The 16,416-nt window shown below is 55.1% G+C and overlaps 6 protein-coding genes across 6 annotated transcripts; 3 read left to right on the plus strand and 3 right to left on the minus strand.

The window, feature by feature from the left end:
• Positions 1 to 1,968: 1,968 nt before the first annotated feature.
• On the minus strand, positions 1,969 to 2,385 carry LOC104326204 (claw keratin). The gene has a single exon (XM_009945493.2). It carries the CDS (start codon positions 2,383 to 2,385, stop codon positions 1,969 to 1,971), a length of 417 nt encoding a protein of 138 aa, XP_009943795.2.
• Positions 2,386 to 4,017: 1,632 nt separating this feature from the next.
• Positions 4,018 to 4,434, plus strand: LOC142364939 (claw keratin-like). Its single transcript, XM_075445218.1, has one exon. The coding sequence runs from the start codon at positions 4,018 to 4,020 to the stop codon at positions 4,432 to 4,434; it is 417 nt and encodes a 138-aa protein (XP_075301333.1).
• Positions 4,435 to 6,893: 2,459 nt separating this feature from the next.
• LOC142364936 (claw keratin-like) lies at positions 6,894 to 7,310 on the minus strand. Its single transcript, XM_075445215.1, has one exon. It carries the CDS (start codon positions 7,308 to 7,310, stop codon positions 6,894 to 6,896), a length of 417 nt encoding a protein of 138 aa, XP_075301330.1.
• A 1,605-nt stretch (positions 7,311 to 8,915) lies between these two features.
• Positions 8,916 to 9,332, plus strand: LOC142364937 (claw keratin-like). The gene has a single exon (XM_075445216.1). It carries the CDS (start codon positions 8,916 to 8,918, stop codon positions 9,330 to 9,332), a length of 417 nt encoding a protein of 138 aa, XP_075301331.1.
• A 3,746-nt stretch (positions 9,333 to 13,078) lies between these two features.
• Positions 13,079 to 13,495, minus strand: LOC104327013 (claw keratin). The gene has a single exon (XM_009931863.2). It carries the CDS (start codon positions 13,493 to 13,495, stop codon positions 13,079 to 13,081), a length of 417 nt encoding a protein of 138 aa, XP_009930165.2.
• A 2,289-nt stretch (positions 13,496 to 15,784) lies between these two features.
• LOC142364950 (claw keratin-like) lies at positions 15,785 to 16,174 on the plus strand. The gene has a single exon (XM_075445238.1). The coding sequence runs from the start codon at positions 15,785 to 15,787 to the stop codon at positions 16,172 to 16,174; it is 390 nt and encodes a 129-aa protein (XP_075301353.1).
• Positions 16,175 to 16,416: the final 242 nt, after the last annotated feature.

Consider the following 16,416-nt stretch of genomic DNA (forward strand, 5'->3'; position numbering starts at 1 on the left):
GCCTGCCCTTAGCAACACACGCCTCTGGAGGCGGGTCACTCAGAGCACGGGCTGGGCTCATGTCCTTTGACTAAAGCTTCTTCCTCTTTGCCCTCCCTGTCTTCTCCCCACTTTGGGCTGCTGCACTCTGCAGCTCAAGAAGAGCTCTTGGCACTCACAGTGTCCTTGCTGCCCACTCCGGCTGTTTGCGACGGGCTGCCTGCAGCCCCAGGGTTGTGGGGATTGGGATGCCCATGGAGAAACCTCAGCAGCCAAAGTCCAGGTCAGAGTCACTTGGGAGGCAATGAGTTGATAGCGGAGAGGCTGAGCAACCCCCAGCACCTCCTCAGCTGCCATGCCTCCATCCCCTCCACATTGCAGCACCCCTGCACCACCTCCTTGTCCTGTTTGTCCTCCACCTCCCACTGCTCCTTGGAGCACTGTTGCCTCTGTCTTGCTCTCACTGCTACAGCAGAAGCTCTACCCGGCATTGCCTGTGTCACTCACCTACATTCCAGGGATTCAGCTGTGCCCAGCAGCAACAACACAGCTTCCCACTGCCCAGTTCTCTGCACCAGACCTTGCTGGTCCTTTGCTACCCTTCCTTTCTCACCAGCCCACGAGGTAGCCCACACTGCCAGAGCCCACCCACAAGCAGCTGTGATGGGGACATCAGAACCCCCTTCCAACCACTGTGCCCTCAGCAGACACACAGGGGATACCACACGAGCCAGGACCTCATGGGTGGCTGAGACTCCATGCAGGGGCACCTGGACAGATGTCAGGATGGGTAGAGATTGAAATATTCTCGAGGAGAAGAGAAGACATACAAATGTCAGTTCTGGTGGTGGAAAAAAAGAACGCCTGCCCTTGCCATTTTGCTGCTCTTTCTCCCATCCTCTGTGTTCACACTTGTGGATGGCACATCTTTTCTTGAGCTCCCCAGCAGGGACCAACACACTGCCACACTGCCCTTCCTGATGCCTGTGGCCAGAACTGGCTCTGTCCAAGACCACTTTGCTGTGCTGGGATCACAAGATCCAAAGATAGCTGCAGAAGGAATGGGCCTCAGGAGGGTAGGCAGTCCAGCCTCCTGCTATAAGAGCTTTGTGTTTCATGTGACTTGATACTCGTGGTCATTTCACAGCTGTGAGAGGAAGCTTGGGAAGACATCATTGTGTCTATGTTACCCATTCCCAGTGGCCCTCACTGGTAGCTGGCATGCGGGACGGGGTAGCAGCCCTGTACGTGCAGGGGTCATCTCTCCATTTCCCTGGACCTGCAGATGTGACCAATACCATGCCAATAACAGGAGATAATGTGTGGCATGATGGTTTTGAAGAGAAGTTGGAAGAGCTTCTGCAAGACACCTGTGGCACATTTGTGTGTTCTAAGTGGGCTTTGGGAATGTATTGTGTTTAATGCTGATGGGAGACCAGAGGAATCTCAGTGGGACGTGCTCTGCAAGACCCATCTGGGACTGTCATCAGCAGTTGTAACACACTGAGCAAACTGCCAAATGCTCTAAGGGCACGACCGTGGGAGGTTCAGGCAGCCCAGACCAACGTGGCCTGAGGTTTGGGTAAAAAGGGAAAGAAGAAGGCAGGATGAAGAAAAACCATGGGTCAACATTGTGATGCAAGGCAGCTTTTATTGCAGTTGGAGGGGAGGAGGGAGTTGGGAGAACATCAAGGCCTTGGCAAGGGCTTTCCCCTGTCTCCTGGCAGTACGCAGAGCACCAGGGAGCATCGGCCGTGCCGCAGGAGCAGGTACCCAGTGCAGGTCTCTGTTCTCATGGGGCAGCGAGTCTTGAAAACATACTCAAGCAGGGCAGGAGGAGGACAGTGTTCAGTCCTGAGCAGGCAAGTGCCATTAAAGATTTGGAACCCAGCAATGTCAAATGGACATGCTTCCACAGGACGTCATGTCAGGATGTGGCTGGGGTTTTCTGCAGCTCTCCTTCATCTGTGGCCAGACCCAGTGTGAGGTTTAGCAGGGCCCGCAGTTGCCATTCAGGTAGCGGTGGCCTCGGGCCCAGCCACCATATCCGCAGCTCCCATAGCCTCCATAGCCCCCATAAATACCATAGCCTCCATAGCCTCCATAGAGACCGTAGCCCCCAAGGCCTCCATACACTCCATAGCCCCCTAAACCACCATAACCACCACGGCCTCCAAAAGTGCCACCGTAGCCCCCTCCAACGCCGGGGGCTCCCGCTGACCCAACAACGCTGTGCTGCGGGAAGGAGCTGAGGACGGGCCCGGGGAAAGTGACCACCGAGGGTGGCGGCTGGATCACCACCGTGGAGTCAGGGCACTGCCGCACGCAGGGCTCGTTGCATGTGTCAGCCAGAGGGGCCGGAGCAGCCACCCCACACGAAGGGACACAGAGGCTGGAGCAGGACATCTTTCAGGCAAGGCAAGGAGTCCTGGAAAATGCACCAGGGGTTAGGCAAGGGTGCGGGGAAGGGGCTGCACAAGGGAGGCTGGAGAGATCCCAAAGAGGCTTCCAGGAGCTGAACTTACCCGACTGATCAGGAGAGTCAAGCAGAGGAAGTTGGATAGAGGGCTGTGAAGTCCTCAGCTCTTTTATACATGTTGCAGACTGCCTGGGGCACTGGCCAAGCGGGTGGTGGTGGCAGAAATATCAGGTAATCTTGAAAACAAGTGCACAGTCTTCATGACACTGATTTCATGTGATGCGGGACAATTATATGCCTCCTCACTGGGGCCACTGGCATGCAAACATGCCCTGGAAAAGAAAGAGCTGGTGGGAGGGATGCACCATTATAGGCCATTACATGAAAGCCAAGGCGCAGCTAGAACACCAATAAATGTAATTATTTCCATAATCCCTACTATGCTTACGTAGAAGAAACCTGGGCATCTTGCAGAAGATTGCGGTGCACAACGAGGCCACACTCAGTAGCAGCCCAGCCACGTACCCAAAGCCAGCCGCGAGCAGCATGCCTGTGCCTGCGGGGAATGTTGGCACGAGCATCCTGGCTGTCTGTGGGTCCTTGGTCAGGCTTTCCTGGCAGAGCCCTCCATGCCCAGGTGAGTAATCGAGACCCTCCAGAGAGGGCTTGAGAAGGACCGTGTTCTGAGACACATGGCCAAGGGAGCTGGGATTGTCCCGGTCTGCTTCCTGCCCTCCAGCTCCTCCGTGCCTGTCCCCCCTCACACATGACATCGCTGCCTGATTTTACTGCTCCCCACTCACAGCTGTGTTGAGCCCCTCCATGTATGGGCCTTCACCCAACACAGAAACAAGTGTCCCTGTTATTTGCATGGCTGTTAACTGGGGAGCCCCGAACACACCTGGTCAAGCAAGGCCATGGAGAAGTTCGAAGCTTAGGGCTACTCCTGAGCTATTTCCCCAAAAGGGCCCCATCCCTCATGGCAGTGGGTGATGGAGGGCCTTAGGAGTCACTGCGGGTGTGTGGATAAGTTTTACCCAATCTCCTGGTGACTGTTCTTCCAGCCCGTAAAAGGGAGGTAATGACAGGCGTGATGGCTGTGCGCAGGATTGCAAAGCACTTCTGCGAGATGCTCAGGAGTGTGGCACGTAAACAAAGTGGGAGTTTAGAGAGAGATCAGTGTTTATTGGTGTCATGACTTCAGCTACAGCTGCGCCTTGTCTTTCATGTAATGGCTTATAGTGGTGTGTCCCTCCCATCAACTCTTTCTTCTCCAGGGCACATTGGCACGAAGATGTCCCAAATTAGGAGACATATAATTGTCCCACATCACGTGAAATCAGTGTCATCAAGCTTATCCAGTGGATTTCATCATTACCTGACGTTTCCACCACCGAATCCTTGGCCAATGCCCCAGGCAGTCTGGGACATGTATAAAAGAGCTGAGGACTTCACAGTCCTCTATCGACCTTCCTCTGCTTGACTCTCCTGATCAGTCGGGTAAGTTCAGCTCCTGGAAGCCTCTTCAGGATCTCTCCAGCCTCCCTCGTGCGGCCCCTTCCCCGCATCCTTGCCTAACCCCTGGTGCATTTTCCAGGACTCCTTGCCTTGCCTGAAAGATGTCCTGCTCCAGCCTGTGCGTCCCTTCATGTGGGGTGGCCGCCCCAGCCCCTCTGGCTGACACATGCAACGAGCCCTGCGTGCGGCAGTGCCCTGACTCCACGGTGGTGATCCAGCCACCTCCCTCGGTGGTCACTTTCCCCGGGCCCATCCTCAGCTCCTTCCCGCAGCACAGCGTTGTTGGGTCAGCGGGAGCCCCCGGCGTTGGAGGGGGCTACGGTGGCACTTTTGGAGGCCGTGGTGGTTTTGGTGGTTTAGGGGGCTATGGGGGGTATGGAGGCCTTGGGGGCTATGGTCTCTATGGAGGCTATGGAGGCTACGGTCTTTATGGTGGCTACGGAGGCTACGGGAGCTGCGGATATGGTGGCTGGGCCCGAGGCCACCGCTACCTGAATGGCAACTGCGGGCCCTGCTAAACCCCACACTGGGTCTGGCCAAAGATGAAGGAGACCTCTGGAAAAGCCCCTGGCTCACCCTGATGTGACTTTCTGTAGAAGAGCTTCAAGCTGCAAAGTTGGATTTCTGAGCATAAATGCCTTGTGCCAGCTCACAGCCCAGCTCTGCCTTTCTCCTGCACTGCTTGATCATCCCTTCGACGCTCGTTACCCCTTGATAACAAAGACCGGCACTGGGTGCCTGCTCCTGCAGCATGGCTGATGCTCCGTGCTGCTCTGCCTACTGCCAGGAGACAGGGGAAGGCCGTGGCCAGGACTCTGTTCTTCTCCCAACTCCCCTCTACCCTGGAGCTGCAATAAAAGCTGTGTTGCATCACAATGTTGACCTGTGCTTTTTCTTCATGCTTCCTCCGTACCCACTACCCCGAGTGGCAGCACGATTTCCCAGGAGTGTTATAGCCAGATCGCACCCTGGGCCTTGCCAGGGTGCCCTGCGGGAAGTGCCTGCCTTCCTCCTGCCTGCCCTTAGCAACACACGCCTCTGGAGGCGGGTCACTCAGAGCACGGGCTGGGCTCATGTCCTTTGACTAAAGCTTCTTCCTCTTTGCCCTCCCTGTCTTCTCCCCACTTTGGGCTGCTGCACTCTGCAGCTCAAGAAGAGCTCTTGGCACTCACAGTGTCCATGCTGCCCACTCCGGCTATTTCCAATGGGCTACCTGCAGCCCCAGGGTTGTGGGGATTGGGATGCCCACGGAGACAACCCAACGACAGAGGTCCAGGTCAGAGTCACTTGGGAGGCAATGAGTTGATAGCGGAGAGGCTGAGCAACCCTCAGCACCTCCTCAGCTCCCATACCTCCATCCCCTCCACATTGCAGCACCCCTGCACCACCTCCTTGTCCTGTTTGTCCTCCACCTCCCACTGCTCCTTGGAGCACTGTTGCCTCTGTCTTGCTCTCACTGCTACAGCAGAAGCTCTACCCGGCATTGCCTGTGTCACTCACCTACATTCCAGGGATTCAGCTCTGCCCAGCAGCAACAACACAGCTTCCCACTGCCCAGTTCTCTGTACCAGACCTTGCTGGCCCTTTGCTACCCTTCCTTTCTCACCAGCCCACGAGGTAGCCCACACTGCCAGAGCCCACCCACAAGCAGCTGTGATGGGGCCATCAGAACCCCCTTCCAACCACTGTGCCCTCAGCAGACACACAGGGGATACCACACGAGCCAGGACCTCATGGGTGGCTGAGACTCCATGCAGGGGCACCTGGACAGATTTCAGGATGGGTAGAGATTGAAATATTCTCGAGGAGAAGACATACAAACCTCAGTTCTGGTGGTGGAAAAAAACAACGGCTGCCCTTGCCATTTTGCTGCCCTTTCTCCCATCCTCTGTGTTCACACTTGTGGATGGCACATCTTTTCTTGAGTTCCCCAGCAGGAACCAACACACTGCCACACTGCCCTTCCTGATGGCTGTGACTGGAAGTGGCTTTGTCCAAGACCACTTTGCTGTGCTGGGATCAAAAGACCCAAAGATACCTGCAGAAGGAATGGGCCTCAGGAGGGTAGGCAGTCCAGCCTCCTGCTATAAGAGCTTTGTGTTTCATGTGACTTGATACTCGTGGTCATTTCACAGCTGTGAGAGGAAGCTTGGGAAGACATCACTGTGTCTATCTTACCTGTTCCCAGTGGCACCCAACCCTAGCTGGGTGCAGAGGACAGGGCCAGCACGTGCAAGCAGCCCTGTCCATGCAGGGGTCATATCTCCATTTCCCTGGACCTGCAGACGTGACCAATACCACGCCAATAACAGGAGATAATGTCTGGCATGATGGTTTTGAAGAGAAGTTGGAAGAGCTTCTGCAAGACACCTGTGGCACATTCATTTATTCAGAGTGGGCCTTAGAAATGTGTTGTGTTTAATGCTGATGGGAGACCAGAGGAATCTCAGTGGGAGATGCTCTGCAAGACCCATCTGGGACTGTCATCAGCAGTTGTAACACACTGAGCAAACGGCCCAAATGCTCCAAGGGCATGACCGTGGGAGGTTCAGGCAGCCCAGACCAACGTGGCCTGAGGTTTGGGTAAAAAGGGAAAGAAGAAGGCAGGATGAAGAAAAACCATGGGTCAACATTGTGATGCAAGGCAGCTTTTATTGCAGTTGGAGGGGAGGAGGGAGTTGGGAGAACATCAAGGCCTTGGCAAGGGCTTTCCCCTGTCTCCTGGCAGTACGCAGAGCACCAGGGAGCATCAGCCGTGCCGCAGGAGCAGGTACCCAGTGCAGGTCTCTGTTCTCATGGGGCAGTAAGTCTTGAAAAGATACTCAAGCAGGGCAGGAGGAGGACAGTGTTCAGTCCTGAGCAGGCAAGTGCCGTCGAAGTGACGTGAGGGGATATCCTTCCACAGAACATTCTGTTGTGATGCGCCTGGGGCTTTTCTGCAGCTCTCCTTCATCTGTGGCCAGACCCAGTGTGGGGTTTAGCAGGGCCCGCAGTTGCCATTCAGGTAGCGGTGGCCTCGGCGCCAGCCACCATATCCACAGCTCCCATAGCCTCCATAGCCCCCATAAAGACCGTAGCCTCCATAGCCTCCATAAAGTCCGTAGCCTCCATAGCCTCCATAGAGACCATAGCCCCCTAAACCACCAAAACCACCACGGCCTCCAAAAGTGCCACCGTAGCCCCCTCCAACACCGGGGGCTCCCGCTGACCCAACAACGCTGTGTTGCGGGAAGGAGCTGAGGATGGGCCCGGGGAAAGTGACCACCGAGGGTGGCGGCTGGATCACCACCGTGGAGTCAGGGCACTGCCGCACGCAGGGCTCGTTGCATGTGTCAGCCAGAGGGGCTGGGGCAGCCACCCCACATGAAGGGACACACAGGCTGGAGCAGGACATCTTTCAGGCAGGCAAGGAGTCCTGGAAAAGGCACCAGGTGTTAGGCAAGGGTGCGGGGAAGGGACTGTATGAAGGGGGCAGGAGAGATGCCGAAGAGGCTTCCAGGAGCTGAACTTACCCGACTGATCAGGAGAGTCAAGCAGAGGAAGTTGGATAGAGGGCTGCGAAGCCCTCAGCTCTTTTATACATGTCCCAGACTGCCTGGGGCATTGGCCAAGCGGGTGGTGGCGGAAACCGCAGGTAATGATGAAATCCACTGGATAAGCTTCAATACACAGATCAAAACTTTGATGCCTTCTCACTAGGGACATAGATGTGCAAACGTGCCCTGGAGAACAATGTTGGTGGGAGGGACAGACCATGACACATGAAAGAAAAAGTGCAAATATTGCTGACTTGTTGGGACCAATAAACACTGATCTGTCCCTAATCCCCCACTTTGTTTATGTGCCAGTCCCGAGCATCTCGCAGAAGTGCTTTGCAATCCTGCGCACAGCCATCACGCCTGTCATTACCTCCCTTTTACGGGCTGGAAGAACAGTCACCAGGAGATTGGGTAAAACTTATCCACACACCCGCAGTGACTCCTAAGGCCCTCCATCACCCACTGCCATGAGGGATGGGGCCCTTTTGGGGAAATAGCTCAGGAGTAGCCCTAAGCTTCGAACTTCTCCGTGGCCTTGCTTGACCAGGTGTGTTCGGGGCTCCCCAGTTAACAGCCATGCAAATAACAGGGACACTTGTTTCTGTGTTGGGTGAAGGCCCATACATGGAGGGGCTCAACACAGCTGTGAGTGGGGAGCAGTAAAATCAGGCAGCGATGTCATGTGTGAGGGGGGACAGGCACAGAGGAGCTGGAGGGCAGGAAGGAGACCGGGACAATCCCAGCTCCCTTGGCCATGTGTCTCAGAACACGGTCCTTCTCAAGCCCTCTCTGGAGGGTCTCGATTACTCACCTGGGCATGGAGGGCTCTGCCAGGAAAGCCTGACCAAGGACCCACAGACAGCCAGGATGCTCGTGCCAACATTCCCCGCAGGCACAGGCATGCTGCTCGCGGCTGGCTTTGGGTACGTGGCTGGGCTGCTACTGAGTGTGGCCTCGTTGTGCACCGCAATCTTCTGCAAGATGCCCAGGTTTCTTCTACGTAAGCATAGTAGGGATTATGGAAATAATTACATTTATTGGTGTTCTAGCTGCGCCTTGGCTTTCATGTAATGGCCTATAATGGTGGATCCCTCCCACCAGCTCTTTCTTTTCCAGGGCATGTTTGCATGCCAGTGGCCCCAGTGAGGAGGCATATAATTGTCCCGCATCACATGAAATCAGTGTCATGAAGAGTGTGCACTTGTTTTCAAGATTACCTGATATTTCTGCCACCACCGCCCGCTTGGCCAGTGCCCCAGGCAGTCTGCAACATGTATAAAAGAGCTGAGGACTTCACAGCCCTCTATCCAACTTCCTCTGCTTGACTCTCCTGATCAGTCGGGTAAGTTCAGCTCCTGGAAGCCTCTTCGGCATCTCTCCAGCCCCCTTCATACGGTCCCTTCCCCGCACCCTTGCCTAACCCCTGGTGCATTTTCCAGGACTCCTTGCCTGCCTGAAAGATGTCCTGCTCCAGCCTGTGTGTCCCTTCATGTGGGGTGGCCGCCCCAGCCCCTCTGGCTGACACATGCAACGAGCCCTGCGTGCGGCAGTGCCCTGACTCCACGGTGGTGATCCAGCCACCTCCCTCGGTGGTCACTTTCCCCGGGCCCATCCTCAGCTCCTTCCCGCAGCACAGCGTTGTTGGGTCAGCGGGAGCCCCCGGCGTTGGAGGGGGCTACGGTGGCACTTTTGGAGGCCGTGGTGGTTATGGTGGTTTAGGGGGCTATGGTCTCTATGGAGGCTATGGAGGCTACGGTCTCTATGGAGGCTATGGAGGCTACGGTCTTTATGGGGGCTATGGAGGCTATGGGAGCTGTGGATATGGTGGCTGGCGCCGAGGCCACCGCTACCTGAATGGCAACTGCGGGCCCTGCTAAACCCCACACTGGGTCTGGCCACAGATGAAGGAGAGCTGCAGAAAAGCCCCAGGCGCATCACAACAGAATGTTCTGTGGAAGGATATCCCCTCACGTCACTTCGACGGCACTTGCCTGCTCAGGACTGAACACTGTCCTCCTCCTGCCCTGCTTGAGTATCTTTTCAAGACTTACTGCCCCATGAGAACAGAGACCTGCACTGGGTACCTGCTCCTGCGGCACGGCTGATGCTCCCTGGTGCTCTGCGTACTGCCAGGAGACAGGGGAAAGCCCTTGCCAAGGCCTTGATGTTCTCTCAACTCCCTCCTCCCTCCAACTGCAATAAAAGCTGTCTTGCATCACAATGTTGACCCATGGTTTTTCTTCATCCTGCCTTCTTCTTTCCCTTTTTACCCAAACCTCAGGCCACGTTGGTCTGGGCTGCCTGAACCTCCCACGGTCATGCCCTTGGAGCATTTGGGCCGTTTGCTCAGTGTGTTACAACTGCTGATGACAGTCCCAGATGGGTCTTGCAGAGCATCTCCCACTGAGATTCCTTTGGTCTCCCATCAGCATTAAACACTATACATTTCTAAGTCCCACTCTGAATACATGAATGTGCCACAGGTGTCTTGTAGAAGCTCTTCCAGCTTCTCTTCAAAACCATCATGCCAGACATTATCTCCTGTTATTGGCGTGGTATTGGTCACATCTGCATGTCCAAGGATATGGAGATATGACCCCTGCATGTACAGGGCTTCTGGTCCTGTCCTCTGCACCCAGCTAGGGTTGGGTGCCACTGGGAACAGGCAAGATGGACAAAGTGATATCTTCCTAAGGTTCTTAGTGGAGGAAAAGAAGGTTATCAGGAGTAGTCGGCATGGATTCACCAAGGGTAAATCATGTCTGACCAATCTAATAGCTTTCTACGATGACATGACTTGCTGGGTAGATGAAGGGAGAGCTGTGGACGTTGTCTACCTAGACTTCAGCAAGGCTTTCGACAGTCTCCCATAATATTCTCCTAGGGAAGCTGAGGAAGTATGGGCTAGATGAGTGGTCGGTGAAGTGGATAGAGAACTGACTGAATGGCAGAACTCAGAGGGTTGTCATCAGCGGCGCTGAATCTAGTTGGAGGCTGGTAACTAGTGGTGTCCCTCAGGGGTTAGTACTGGGCCCAGCCTTGTTTAACTTCTTCATCAATGACCTGGATGAAGAGTTAGAATGTACCCTCAGCAAGTTTACTGATGACACCAAACTGGGAGGTGTGGTAGATACACCGGCAGGCTGTGCTGCCATTCAGCGTGACCTGGACGGGCTGGAAAGTTGGGCAGAGAGGAATATGATGAGGTTCAACAAAGGCAAATGCAGGGTCCTGCACCTGGGGAGGAACAACCCCATGCACCAGTACAGGCTTGGGGTGGACCTGCTGGAGAGCAGCTCTGCGGAGAGGGATCTGGGTGTGCTGGTGAACGACAGGTTAACCATGAGCCAGCAGTGTGCCCTGGCTGCCAAGAAAGCCAATGGGATCCTGGGGTGCATCACGAGGATTGTGGCCAGCAGGTCGAGGGAGGTTCTCCTTCCCCTCTACACTGCCCTGGTGAGGCCTCATCTGGAGTATTCTGTCCAGTTCTGTGCTCCCCAGTTCAAGAAAGGTGAAGAGCTACTGGAGAGAGTCCAGCGGAGGGCTACAAGGATGGTGAGGGGACTGGAACAGCTCTCCTGCGAGGAGAGGCTGAGGGAGCTGGGCTTGTTCAGCCTGGAGAAGAGAAGGCTGTGAGGGGACCTAATATATACTTACAAATATCTGAAGGGGGGGGGTCAGGAAGATGGGGCCAAGCTCTTTTCAGTAGTGCCCAGTGACAGGACAAGGGGCAATGGGCACAAACTGAAGCACAGGAAGTTCCGTCTGAACATGAGGAATAACTTCTTCCCTCTGAGGGTGAAGGAGCACTGAAACAGGCTGCCCAGGGAGGCTGTGGATTCTGCTTCTCTGGAGATATTCAAGACCCGCCTGGACAAGGTCCTGTGCAGCCTACTGTAGGTGACCCTGCTTCGGCAGGAGGGTTGGACTAGATGACCCACAGAGGTCCCTTCCAACCCCTACTATTCTGTGATTCTGTGATTCTTCTCACAGCTGTGAAATGACCACGAGTATCAAGTCACATGAAACACAAAGCTCTTATAGCAGGAGGCTGGACTGCCTACCCTCCTGAGGCCCATTCCTTCTGCAGCTATCTTTGGGTCTTGTGATCCCAGCACAGCAAAGTGGTCTTGGACAGAGCCAGTTCTGGCCACAGGCATCAGGAAGGGCAGTGTGGCAGTGTGTTAGTCCCTGCTGGGGAGCTCAAGAAAAGATGTGCCATCCACAAGTGTGAACACAGAGGATGGGAGAAAGGGCAGCAAAATGGCAAGGGCAGGCGTTGTTTTTTTCCACCACCAGAACTGAGGTTTGTATGTCTTCTCCTCGAGAATATTTCAATCTCTACCCATCCTGAAATCTGTCCAGGTGCCCCTGCATGGAGTCTCAGCCACCCATGAGGTCCTGGCTCGTGTGGTATCCCCTGTGTGTCTGCTGAGGGCACAGTGGTTGGAAGGGGGTTCTGATGGCCCCATCACAGCTGCTTGTGGGTGGGTGCTCTGGGGGGATTCTGGCAGTGTGGGCTACCTTGTGGGCTGGTGAGAAAGGAAGGGTAGCAAAGGACCAGCAAGGTCTGGTGCAGAGCACCGGGCAGTGGGAAGCTGTGTTGTTGCTGCTGGGCACAGCTGAATCCCTGGAATGTAGGTGAGTGACACAGGCAATGCCGGGTAGAGCTTCTGCTGTAGCAGTGAGAGCAAGACAGAGGCAACAGTGCTCCAAGGAGCAGTGGGAGGTGGAGGACAAACAGGACAAGGAGGTGATGCAGGGGTGCTGCAATGTGGAGGGGATGGAGGCATGGCAGCTGAGGAGGTGCTGGGGGTTGCTCAGCCTCTCCGCTATCAACTCATTGCCTCCCAAGTGACTCTGACCTGGACTTTGGCTGCTGAGGTTTCTCCATGGGCATCCCAATCCCCACAACCTTGGGGCTGCAGGCAGCCCGTCGCAAACAGCCGGAGTGGGCAGCAAGGACACTGTGAGTGCCAAGATCTCTTCTTGAGCTGCAGAGTGCAGCAGCCCAAAGTGGGGAGAAGACAGGGAGGGCAAAGAGGAAGAAGCTTTAGTCAAAGGACATGAGCCCAGTCCGTGCTCTGGGTGACCCTCCTCCAGAGGCGTGTGTTGCTAAGGGCAGGCAGGAGGAAGGCAGGCACTTCCCGCAGGGCACCCTGGCAAGGCCCAGGGTACGATCTGGCTATAACACTCCTGGGAAATCGTGCTGCCACTCGGGGTAGTGGGTACGGAGGAAGCATGAAGGAAAAGCACAGGTCAACATTGTGATGCAACACAGCTTTTATTGCAGCTCCAGGGTAGAGGGGAGTTGGGAGAAGAACAGAGTCCTGGGCACGGCCTTCCCCTGTCTCCTGGCAGTAGGCAGAGCAGCACGGAGCATCAGCCATGCTGCAGGAGCAGGCACCCAGTGCCGGTCTTTGTTATCAAGGGGTAACGAGCGTCGAAGGGATGATCAAGCAGTGCAGGAGAAAGGCAGAGCTGGGCTGTGAGCTGGCACGAGGCATTTATGCTCAGAAATCCAACTTTGCAGCTTGAAGCTCTTCTACAGAAAGTCACATCAGGGTGAGCCAGGGGCTTTTCCAGAGGTCTCCTTCATCTTTGGCCAGACCCAGTGTGGGGTTTAGCAGGGTCCACAGTTGCCATTCAGGTAGCGGTGGCCTCGGGCCCAGCCACCATATCCACAACTCCCAAAGCCTCCGTAGCCACCATAAAGACCGTAGCCTCCATAGCCTCCATAGAGACCATAGCCCCCAAGGCCTCCATACCCCCCATAGCCCCCTAAACCACCAAAACCACCACGGCCTCCAAAAGTGCCACCGTAGCCCCCTCCAACGCCGGGGGCTCCCGCTGACCCAACAACGCTGTGCTGCGGGAAGGAGCTGAGGATGGGCCCCGGGAAAGTGACCACCGAGGGTGGCGGCTGGATCACCACTGTGGAGTCAGGGCACTGCCGCACGCAGGGCTCGTTGCATGTGTCAGCCAGAGGGGCTGGGGCGGCCACCCCACATGAAGGGACGCACAGGTTGGAGCAGGACATCCTTTGGCTCAGGCGATGATGCTGCAAGAAAAGGCAGAGCTCCAGCTCAGTGCACGGCCTGATCCCAAATCCCTCTTGGCTCTCTTGCACTCTGAACCTGCCTCCCAGTACATGCTCTGGATCATCTCAGCCTGTCCAAGCAAAAACACTTTCCAGAGCTGAATTGTTGGTATAGACCCTTTGCTCTCCCTCATGCTCCCTGGGCCTGACTTGCACGTGGGAGAGAGGAAAACTCCCTCATCCAAAGCAGGTGGCAAATCACCAAGCTCCCAAAGGACCCGAGTCCAGTGGGGTACTCGGCATGTTGTACCCAAAAGTTTAAATTTCCATGCTTTCCGTAGCTCTCAGACAGCACCATCACATCCTATCTATGTAGTGTGAAAGAGTGGTGGAGCACACCGCAAAAGATACCGTGAGAAAGCCATTGCTGAGGAAGGAAAGAGGCAGGTAAGACTTGGACTTACCACAATGATCAGGAGAGTCAAGTGGAGGAAGCTGGATAGAGGTCTGTGAAGCCCTCAGCTCTTTTATACATGTCCCAGACTGCCCGGGGCATCGGCCAAGGGGGCGGTGACAGAAACCCCAGGTAGTTATGAGATCCAGTGGACAAACTTCATGACAGAGATAGAGATGCGAGACAATTATAAGCCTCCTCACCGGGGACACATTGGATTTCAAACATGCCCTGGAAAACAAAGAGATGATGGGAGGGACAGACCGTGACACATCATTACATGAAAGATCAGGCACTCATGTGCGGCACCAATAAACCCTCATCTGTCCCCAATCCCCTACTTTAACTTTGTTCCAATGTCCTGGGCATCTTGCAGAAGATTACTGTGCCCAAACTGTCCACACCCAGCCGCAGCACAGCCATAGCCAGCCTTGACCAGTGTGCCTGTGCCTGTGGGAAGCGTGGCCACGTGCAGCCGGGCTCATTGTGGATGCTAAACCAGCCTTTGATCACACAGCCCTCCATGACCAGCTGAGTAATGGAGCCCCTTCAGAGAGGGCTCAGGAAGGACCACGCTCACAGACACGTAGATGAAGCAGCTGACAGAGTGTTGATTGCTCCTGCCTTCCTGCTGTGTCTGCTAACACAGTTCCCCAGTGCCTAATCTGACTGCCCTCGCACCCACACCTGTGCCAGCACTGTACATGAGTGGAGTTTCATCCCACGTGGGACCCACCTCCTCTGCTCTTTGCATAACTAAATAAACAAGTCATGCAGTGCCAGGAAAAAGTCCACAGCTTAGGGACGCCCCTTGCACCCGGTACTGTAATCTCTCCAGACCTTACCAGCAAGGGGCCATGGCTGGCATTTGGGAGTTTCCCAGAGTGGGTGGAATAGCTTCTTCCTTTCCCCAGCCTCCCGGTGACTCTGTTTACCAGCCTGTAAAAGAGGCGTAATGACAGGCGTAGTGGCTGTGCGCAGGATTGCAAAGTACTTCTGCAAGATGCCCAGGACTCTTGCACGTAAGCAAAGTGGGAGGATTAGGGACAGATCGGGGTTTATTGGTGCTGTGCGGTCAGCTACAGCAGCGCCTTGTCTTTCATGTAAAGGCATGTCATGGTCTGTTCCTCCCATTGACTCTTTGCTCTCAAGGGTAAGTTTGCTTGGAAGTATACCCAATTAGGATGAACGTAATTGCTGTGCATCACAATTTGTTTCATGAGGCTTGTCTGATTGATATCATTATTAGCTGGGGCTTCTGCCACCAACCCCTTGGCCTATGCCCCGGGCAGTCTGGGACATGTATAAAAGAGCTGAGGGCTTCACAGACCTCTATCCAGCTTCCTCCACTTGACTCTCCTGATCATTGTGGTAAGTCCAAGTCTTACCTGCCTCTTTCCTTCCTCAGCAATGGCTTTCTCATGGTATCTTTTGCGGTGTGCTCCACCACTCTTTCACACTACATAGATAGGATGTGATGGTGCTGTCTGAGAGCTACGGAAAACATGGAAATTTAAACTTTTGGGTACAACATACCGAGTACCCCATTGGACTCAGGTCCTTTGGGAGTTTGGTGATTTGCCACCTGCTTTGGATGAGGGAGTTTTCCTCTCTCCCACGTGCAAGTCAGGCCCAGGGAGCATGAGGGAGAGCAAAGGGTCTATACCAACAATTCAGCTCTGGAAAGTGTTTTTGCTTGGACAGGCTGAGATGATCCAGAGCATGTACTGGGAGGCAGGTTCAGAGTGCAAGAGAGCCAAGAGGGATTTGGGATCAGGCCGTGCACTGAGCCGGAGCTCTGCCTTTTCTTGCAGCATCGTCGCCTGAGCCAAAGGATGTCCTGCTCCAACCTGTGCGTCCCTTCATGTGGGGTGGCGGCCCCAGCCCCTCTGGCTGACACATGCAACGAGCCCTGTGTGCGGCAGTGCCCTGACTCCACGGTGGTGATCCAGCCTCCACCCTCGGTGGTCACTTTCCCGGGGCCCATCCTCAGCTCCTTCCCGCAGCACAGTGTTGTTGGGTCAGCGGGAGCCCCCGGCGTTGGAGGGGGCTACGGTGGCACTTTTGGAGGCCGTGGTGGTTTTGGTGGTTTAGGGGGTTATGGTCTCTATGGAGGCTATGGAGGCTACGGTCTTTATGGTGGCTACGGAGGCTTTGGGAGTTGCGGATATGGTGGCTGGGCCCGAGGCCACCGCTACCTGAATGGCAACTGCGGGCCCTGCTAAACCCCAGATATCCATGCCGTGCAGCACCACATCTGCTCGGGGTCTCCACAAGTAGCCCCTCTTGTCTTCTACCACCAGATGCAGAACAAAGCTTTCAACCCCTCTTTCCACTGTGGTAAAGCAGCTACTAGAACTTTATGGTCCTTGCTTATTTGCACAGAGGAACCTTGCAGATCTTCAGCTGACGGCTTTAGGGTTTCCAGTGTTGCCGCCAAAATTTCCCCTCTATCTGCCAGAAAACA

The sequence above is a fragment of the Opisthocomus hoazin genome, chromosome 30 (assembly GCF_030867145.1).
Source record: "Opisthocomus hoazin isolate bOpiHoa1 chromosome 30, bOpiHoa1.hap1, whole genome shotgun sequence".
NCBI lineage: Eukaryota > Metazoa > Chordata > Aves > Opisthocomiformes > Opisthocomidae > Opisthocomus > Opisthocomus hoazin.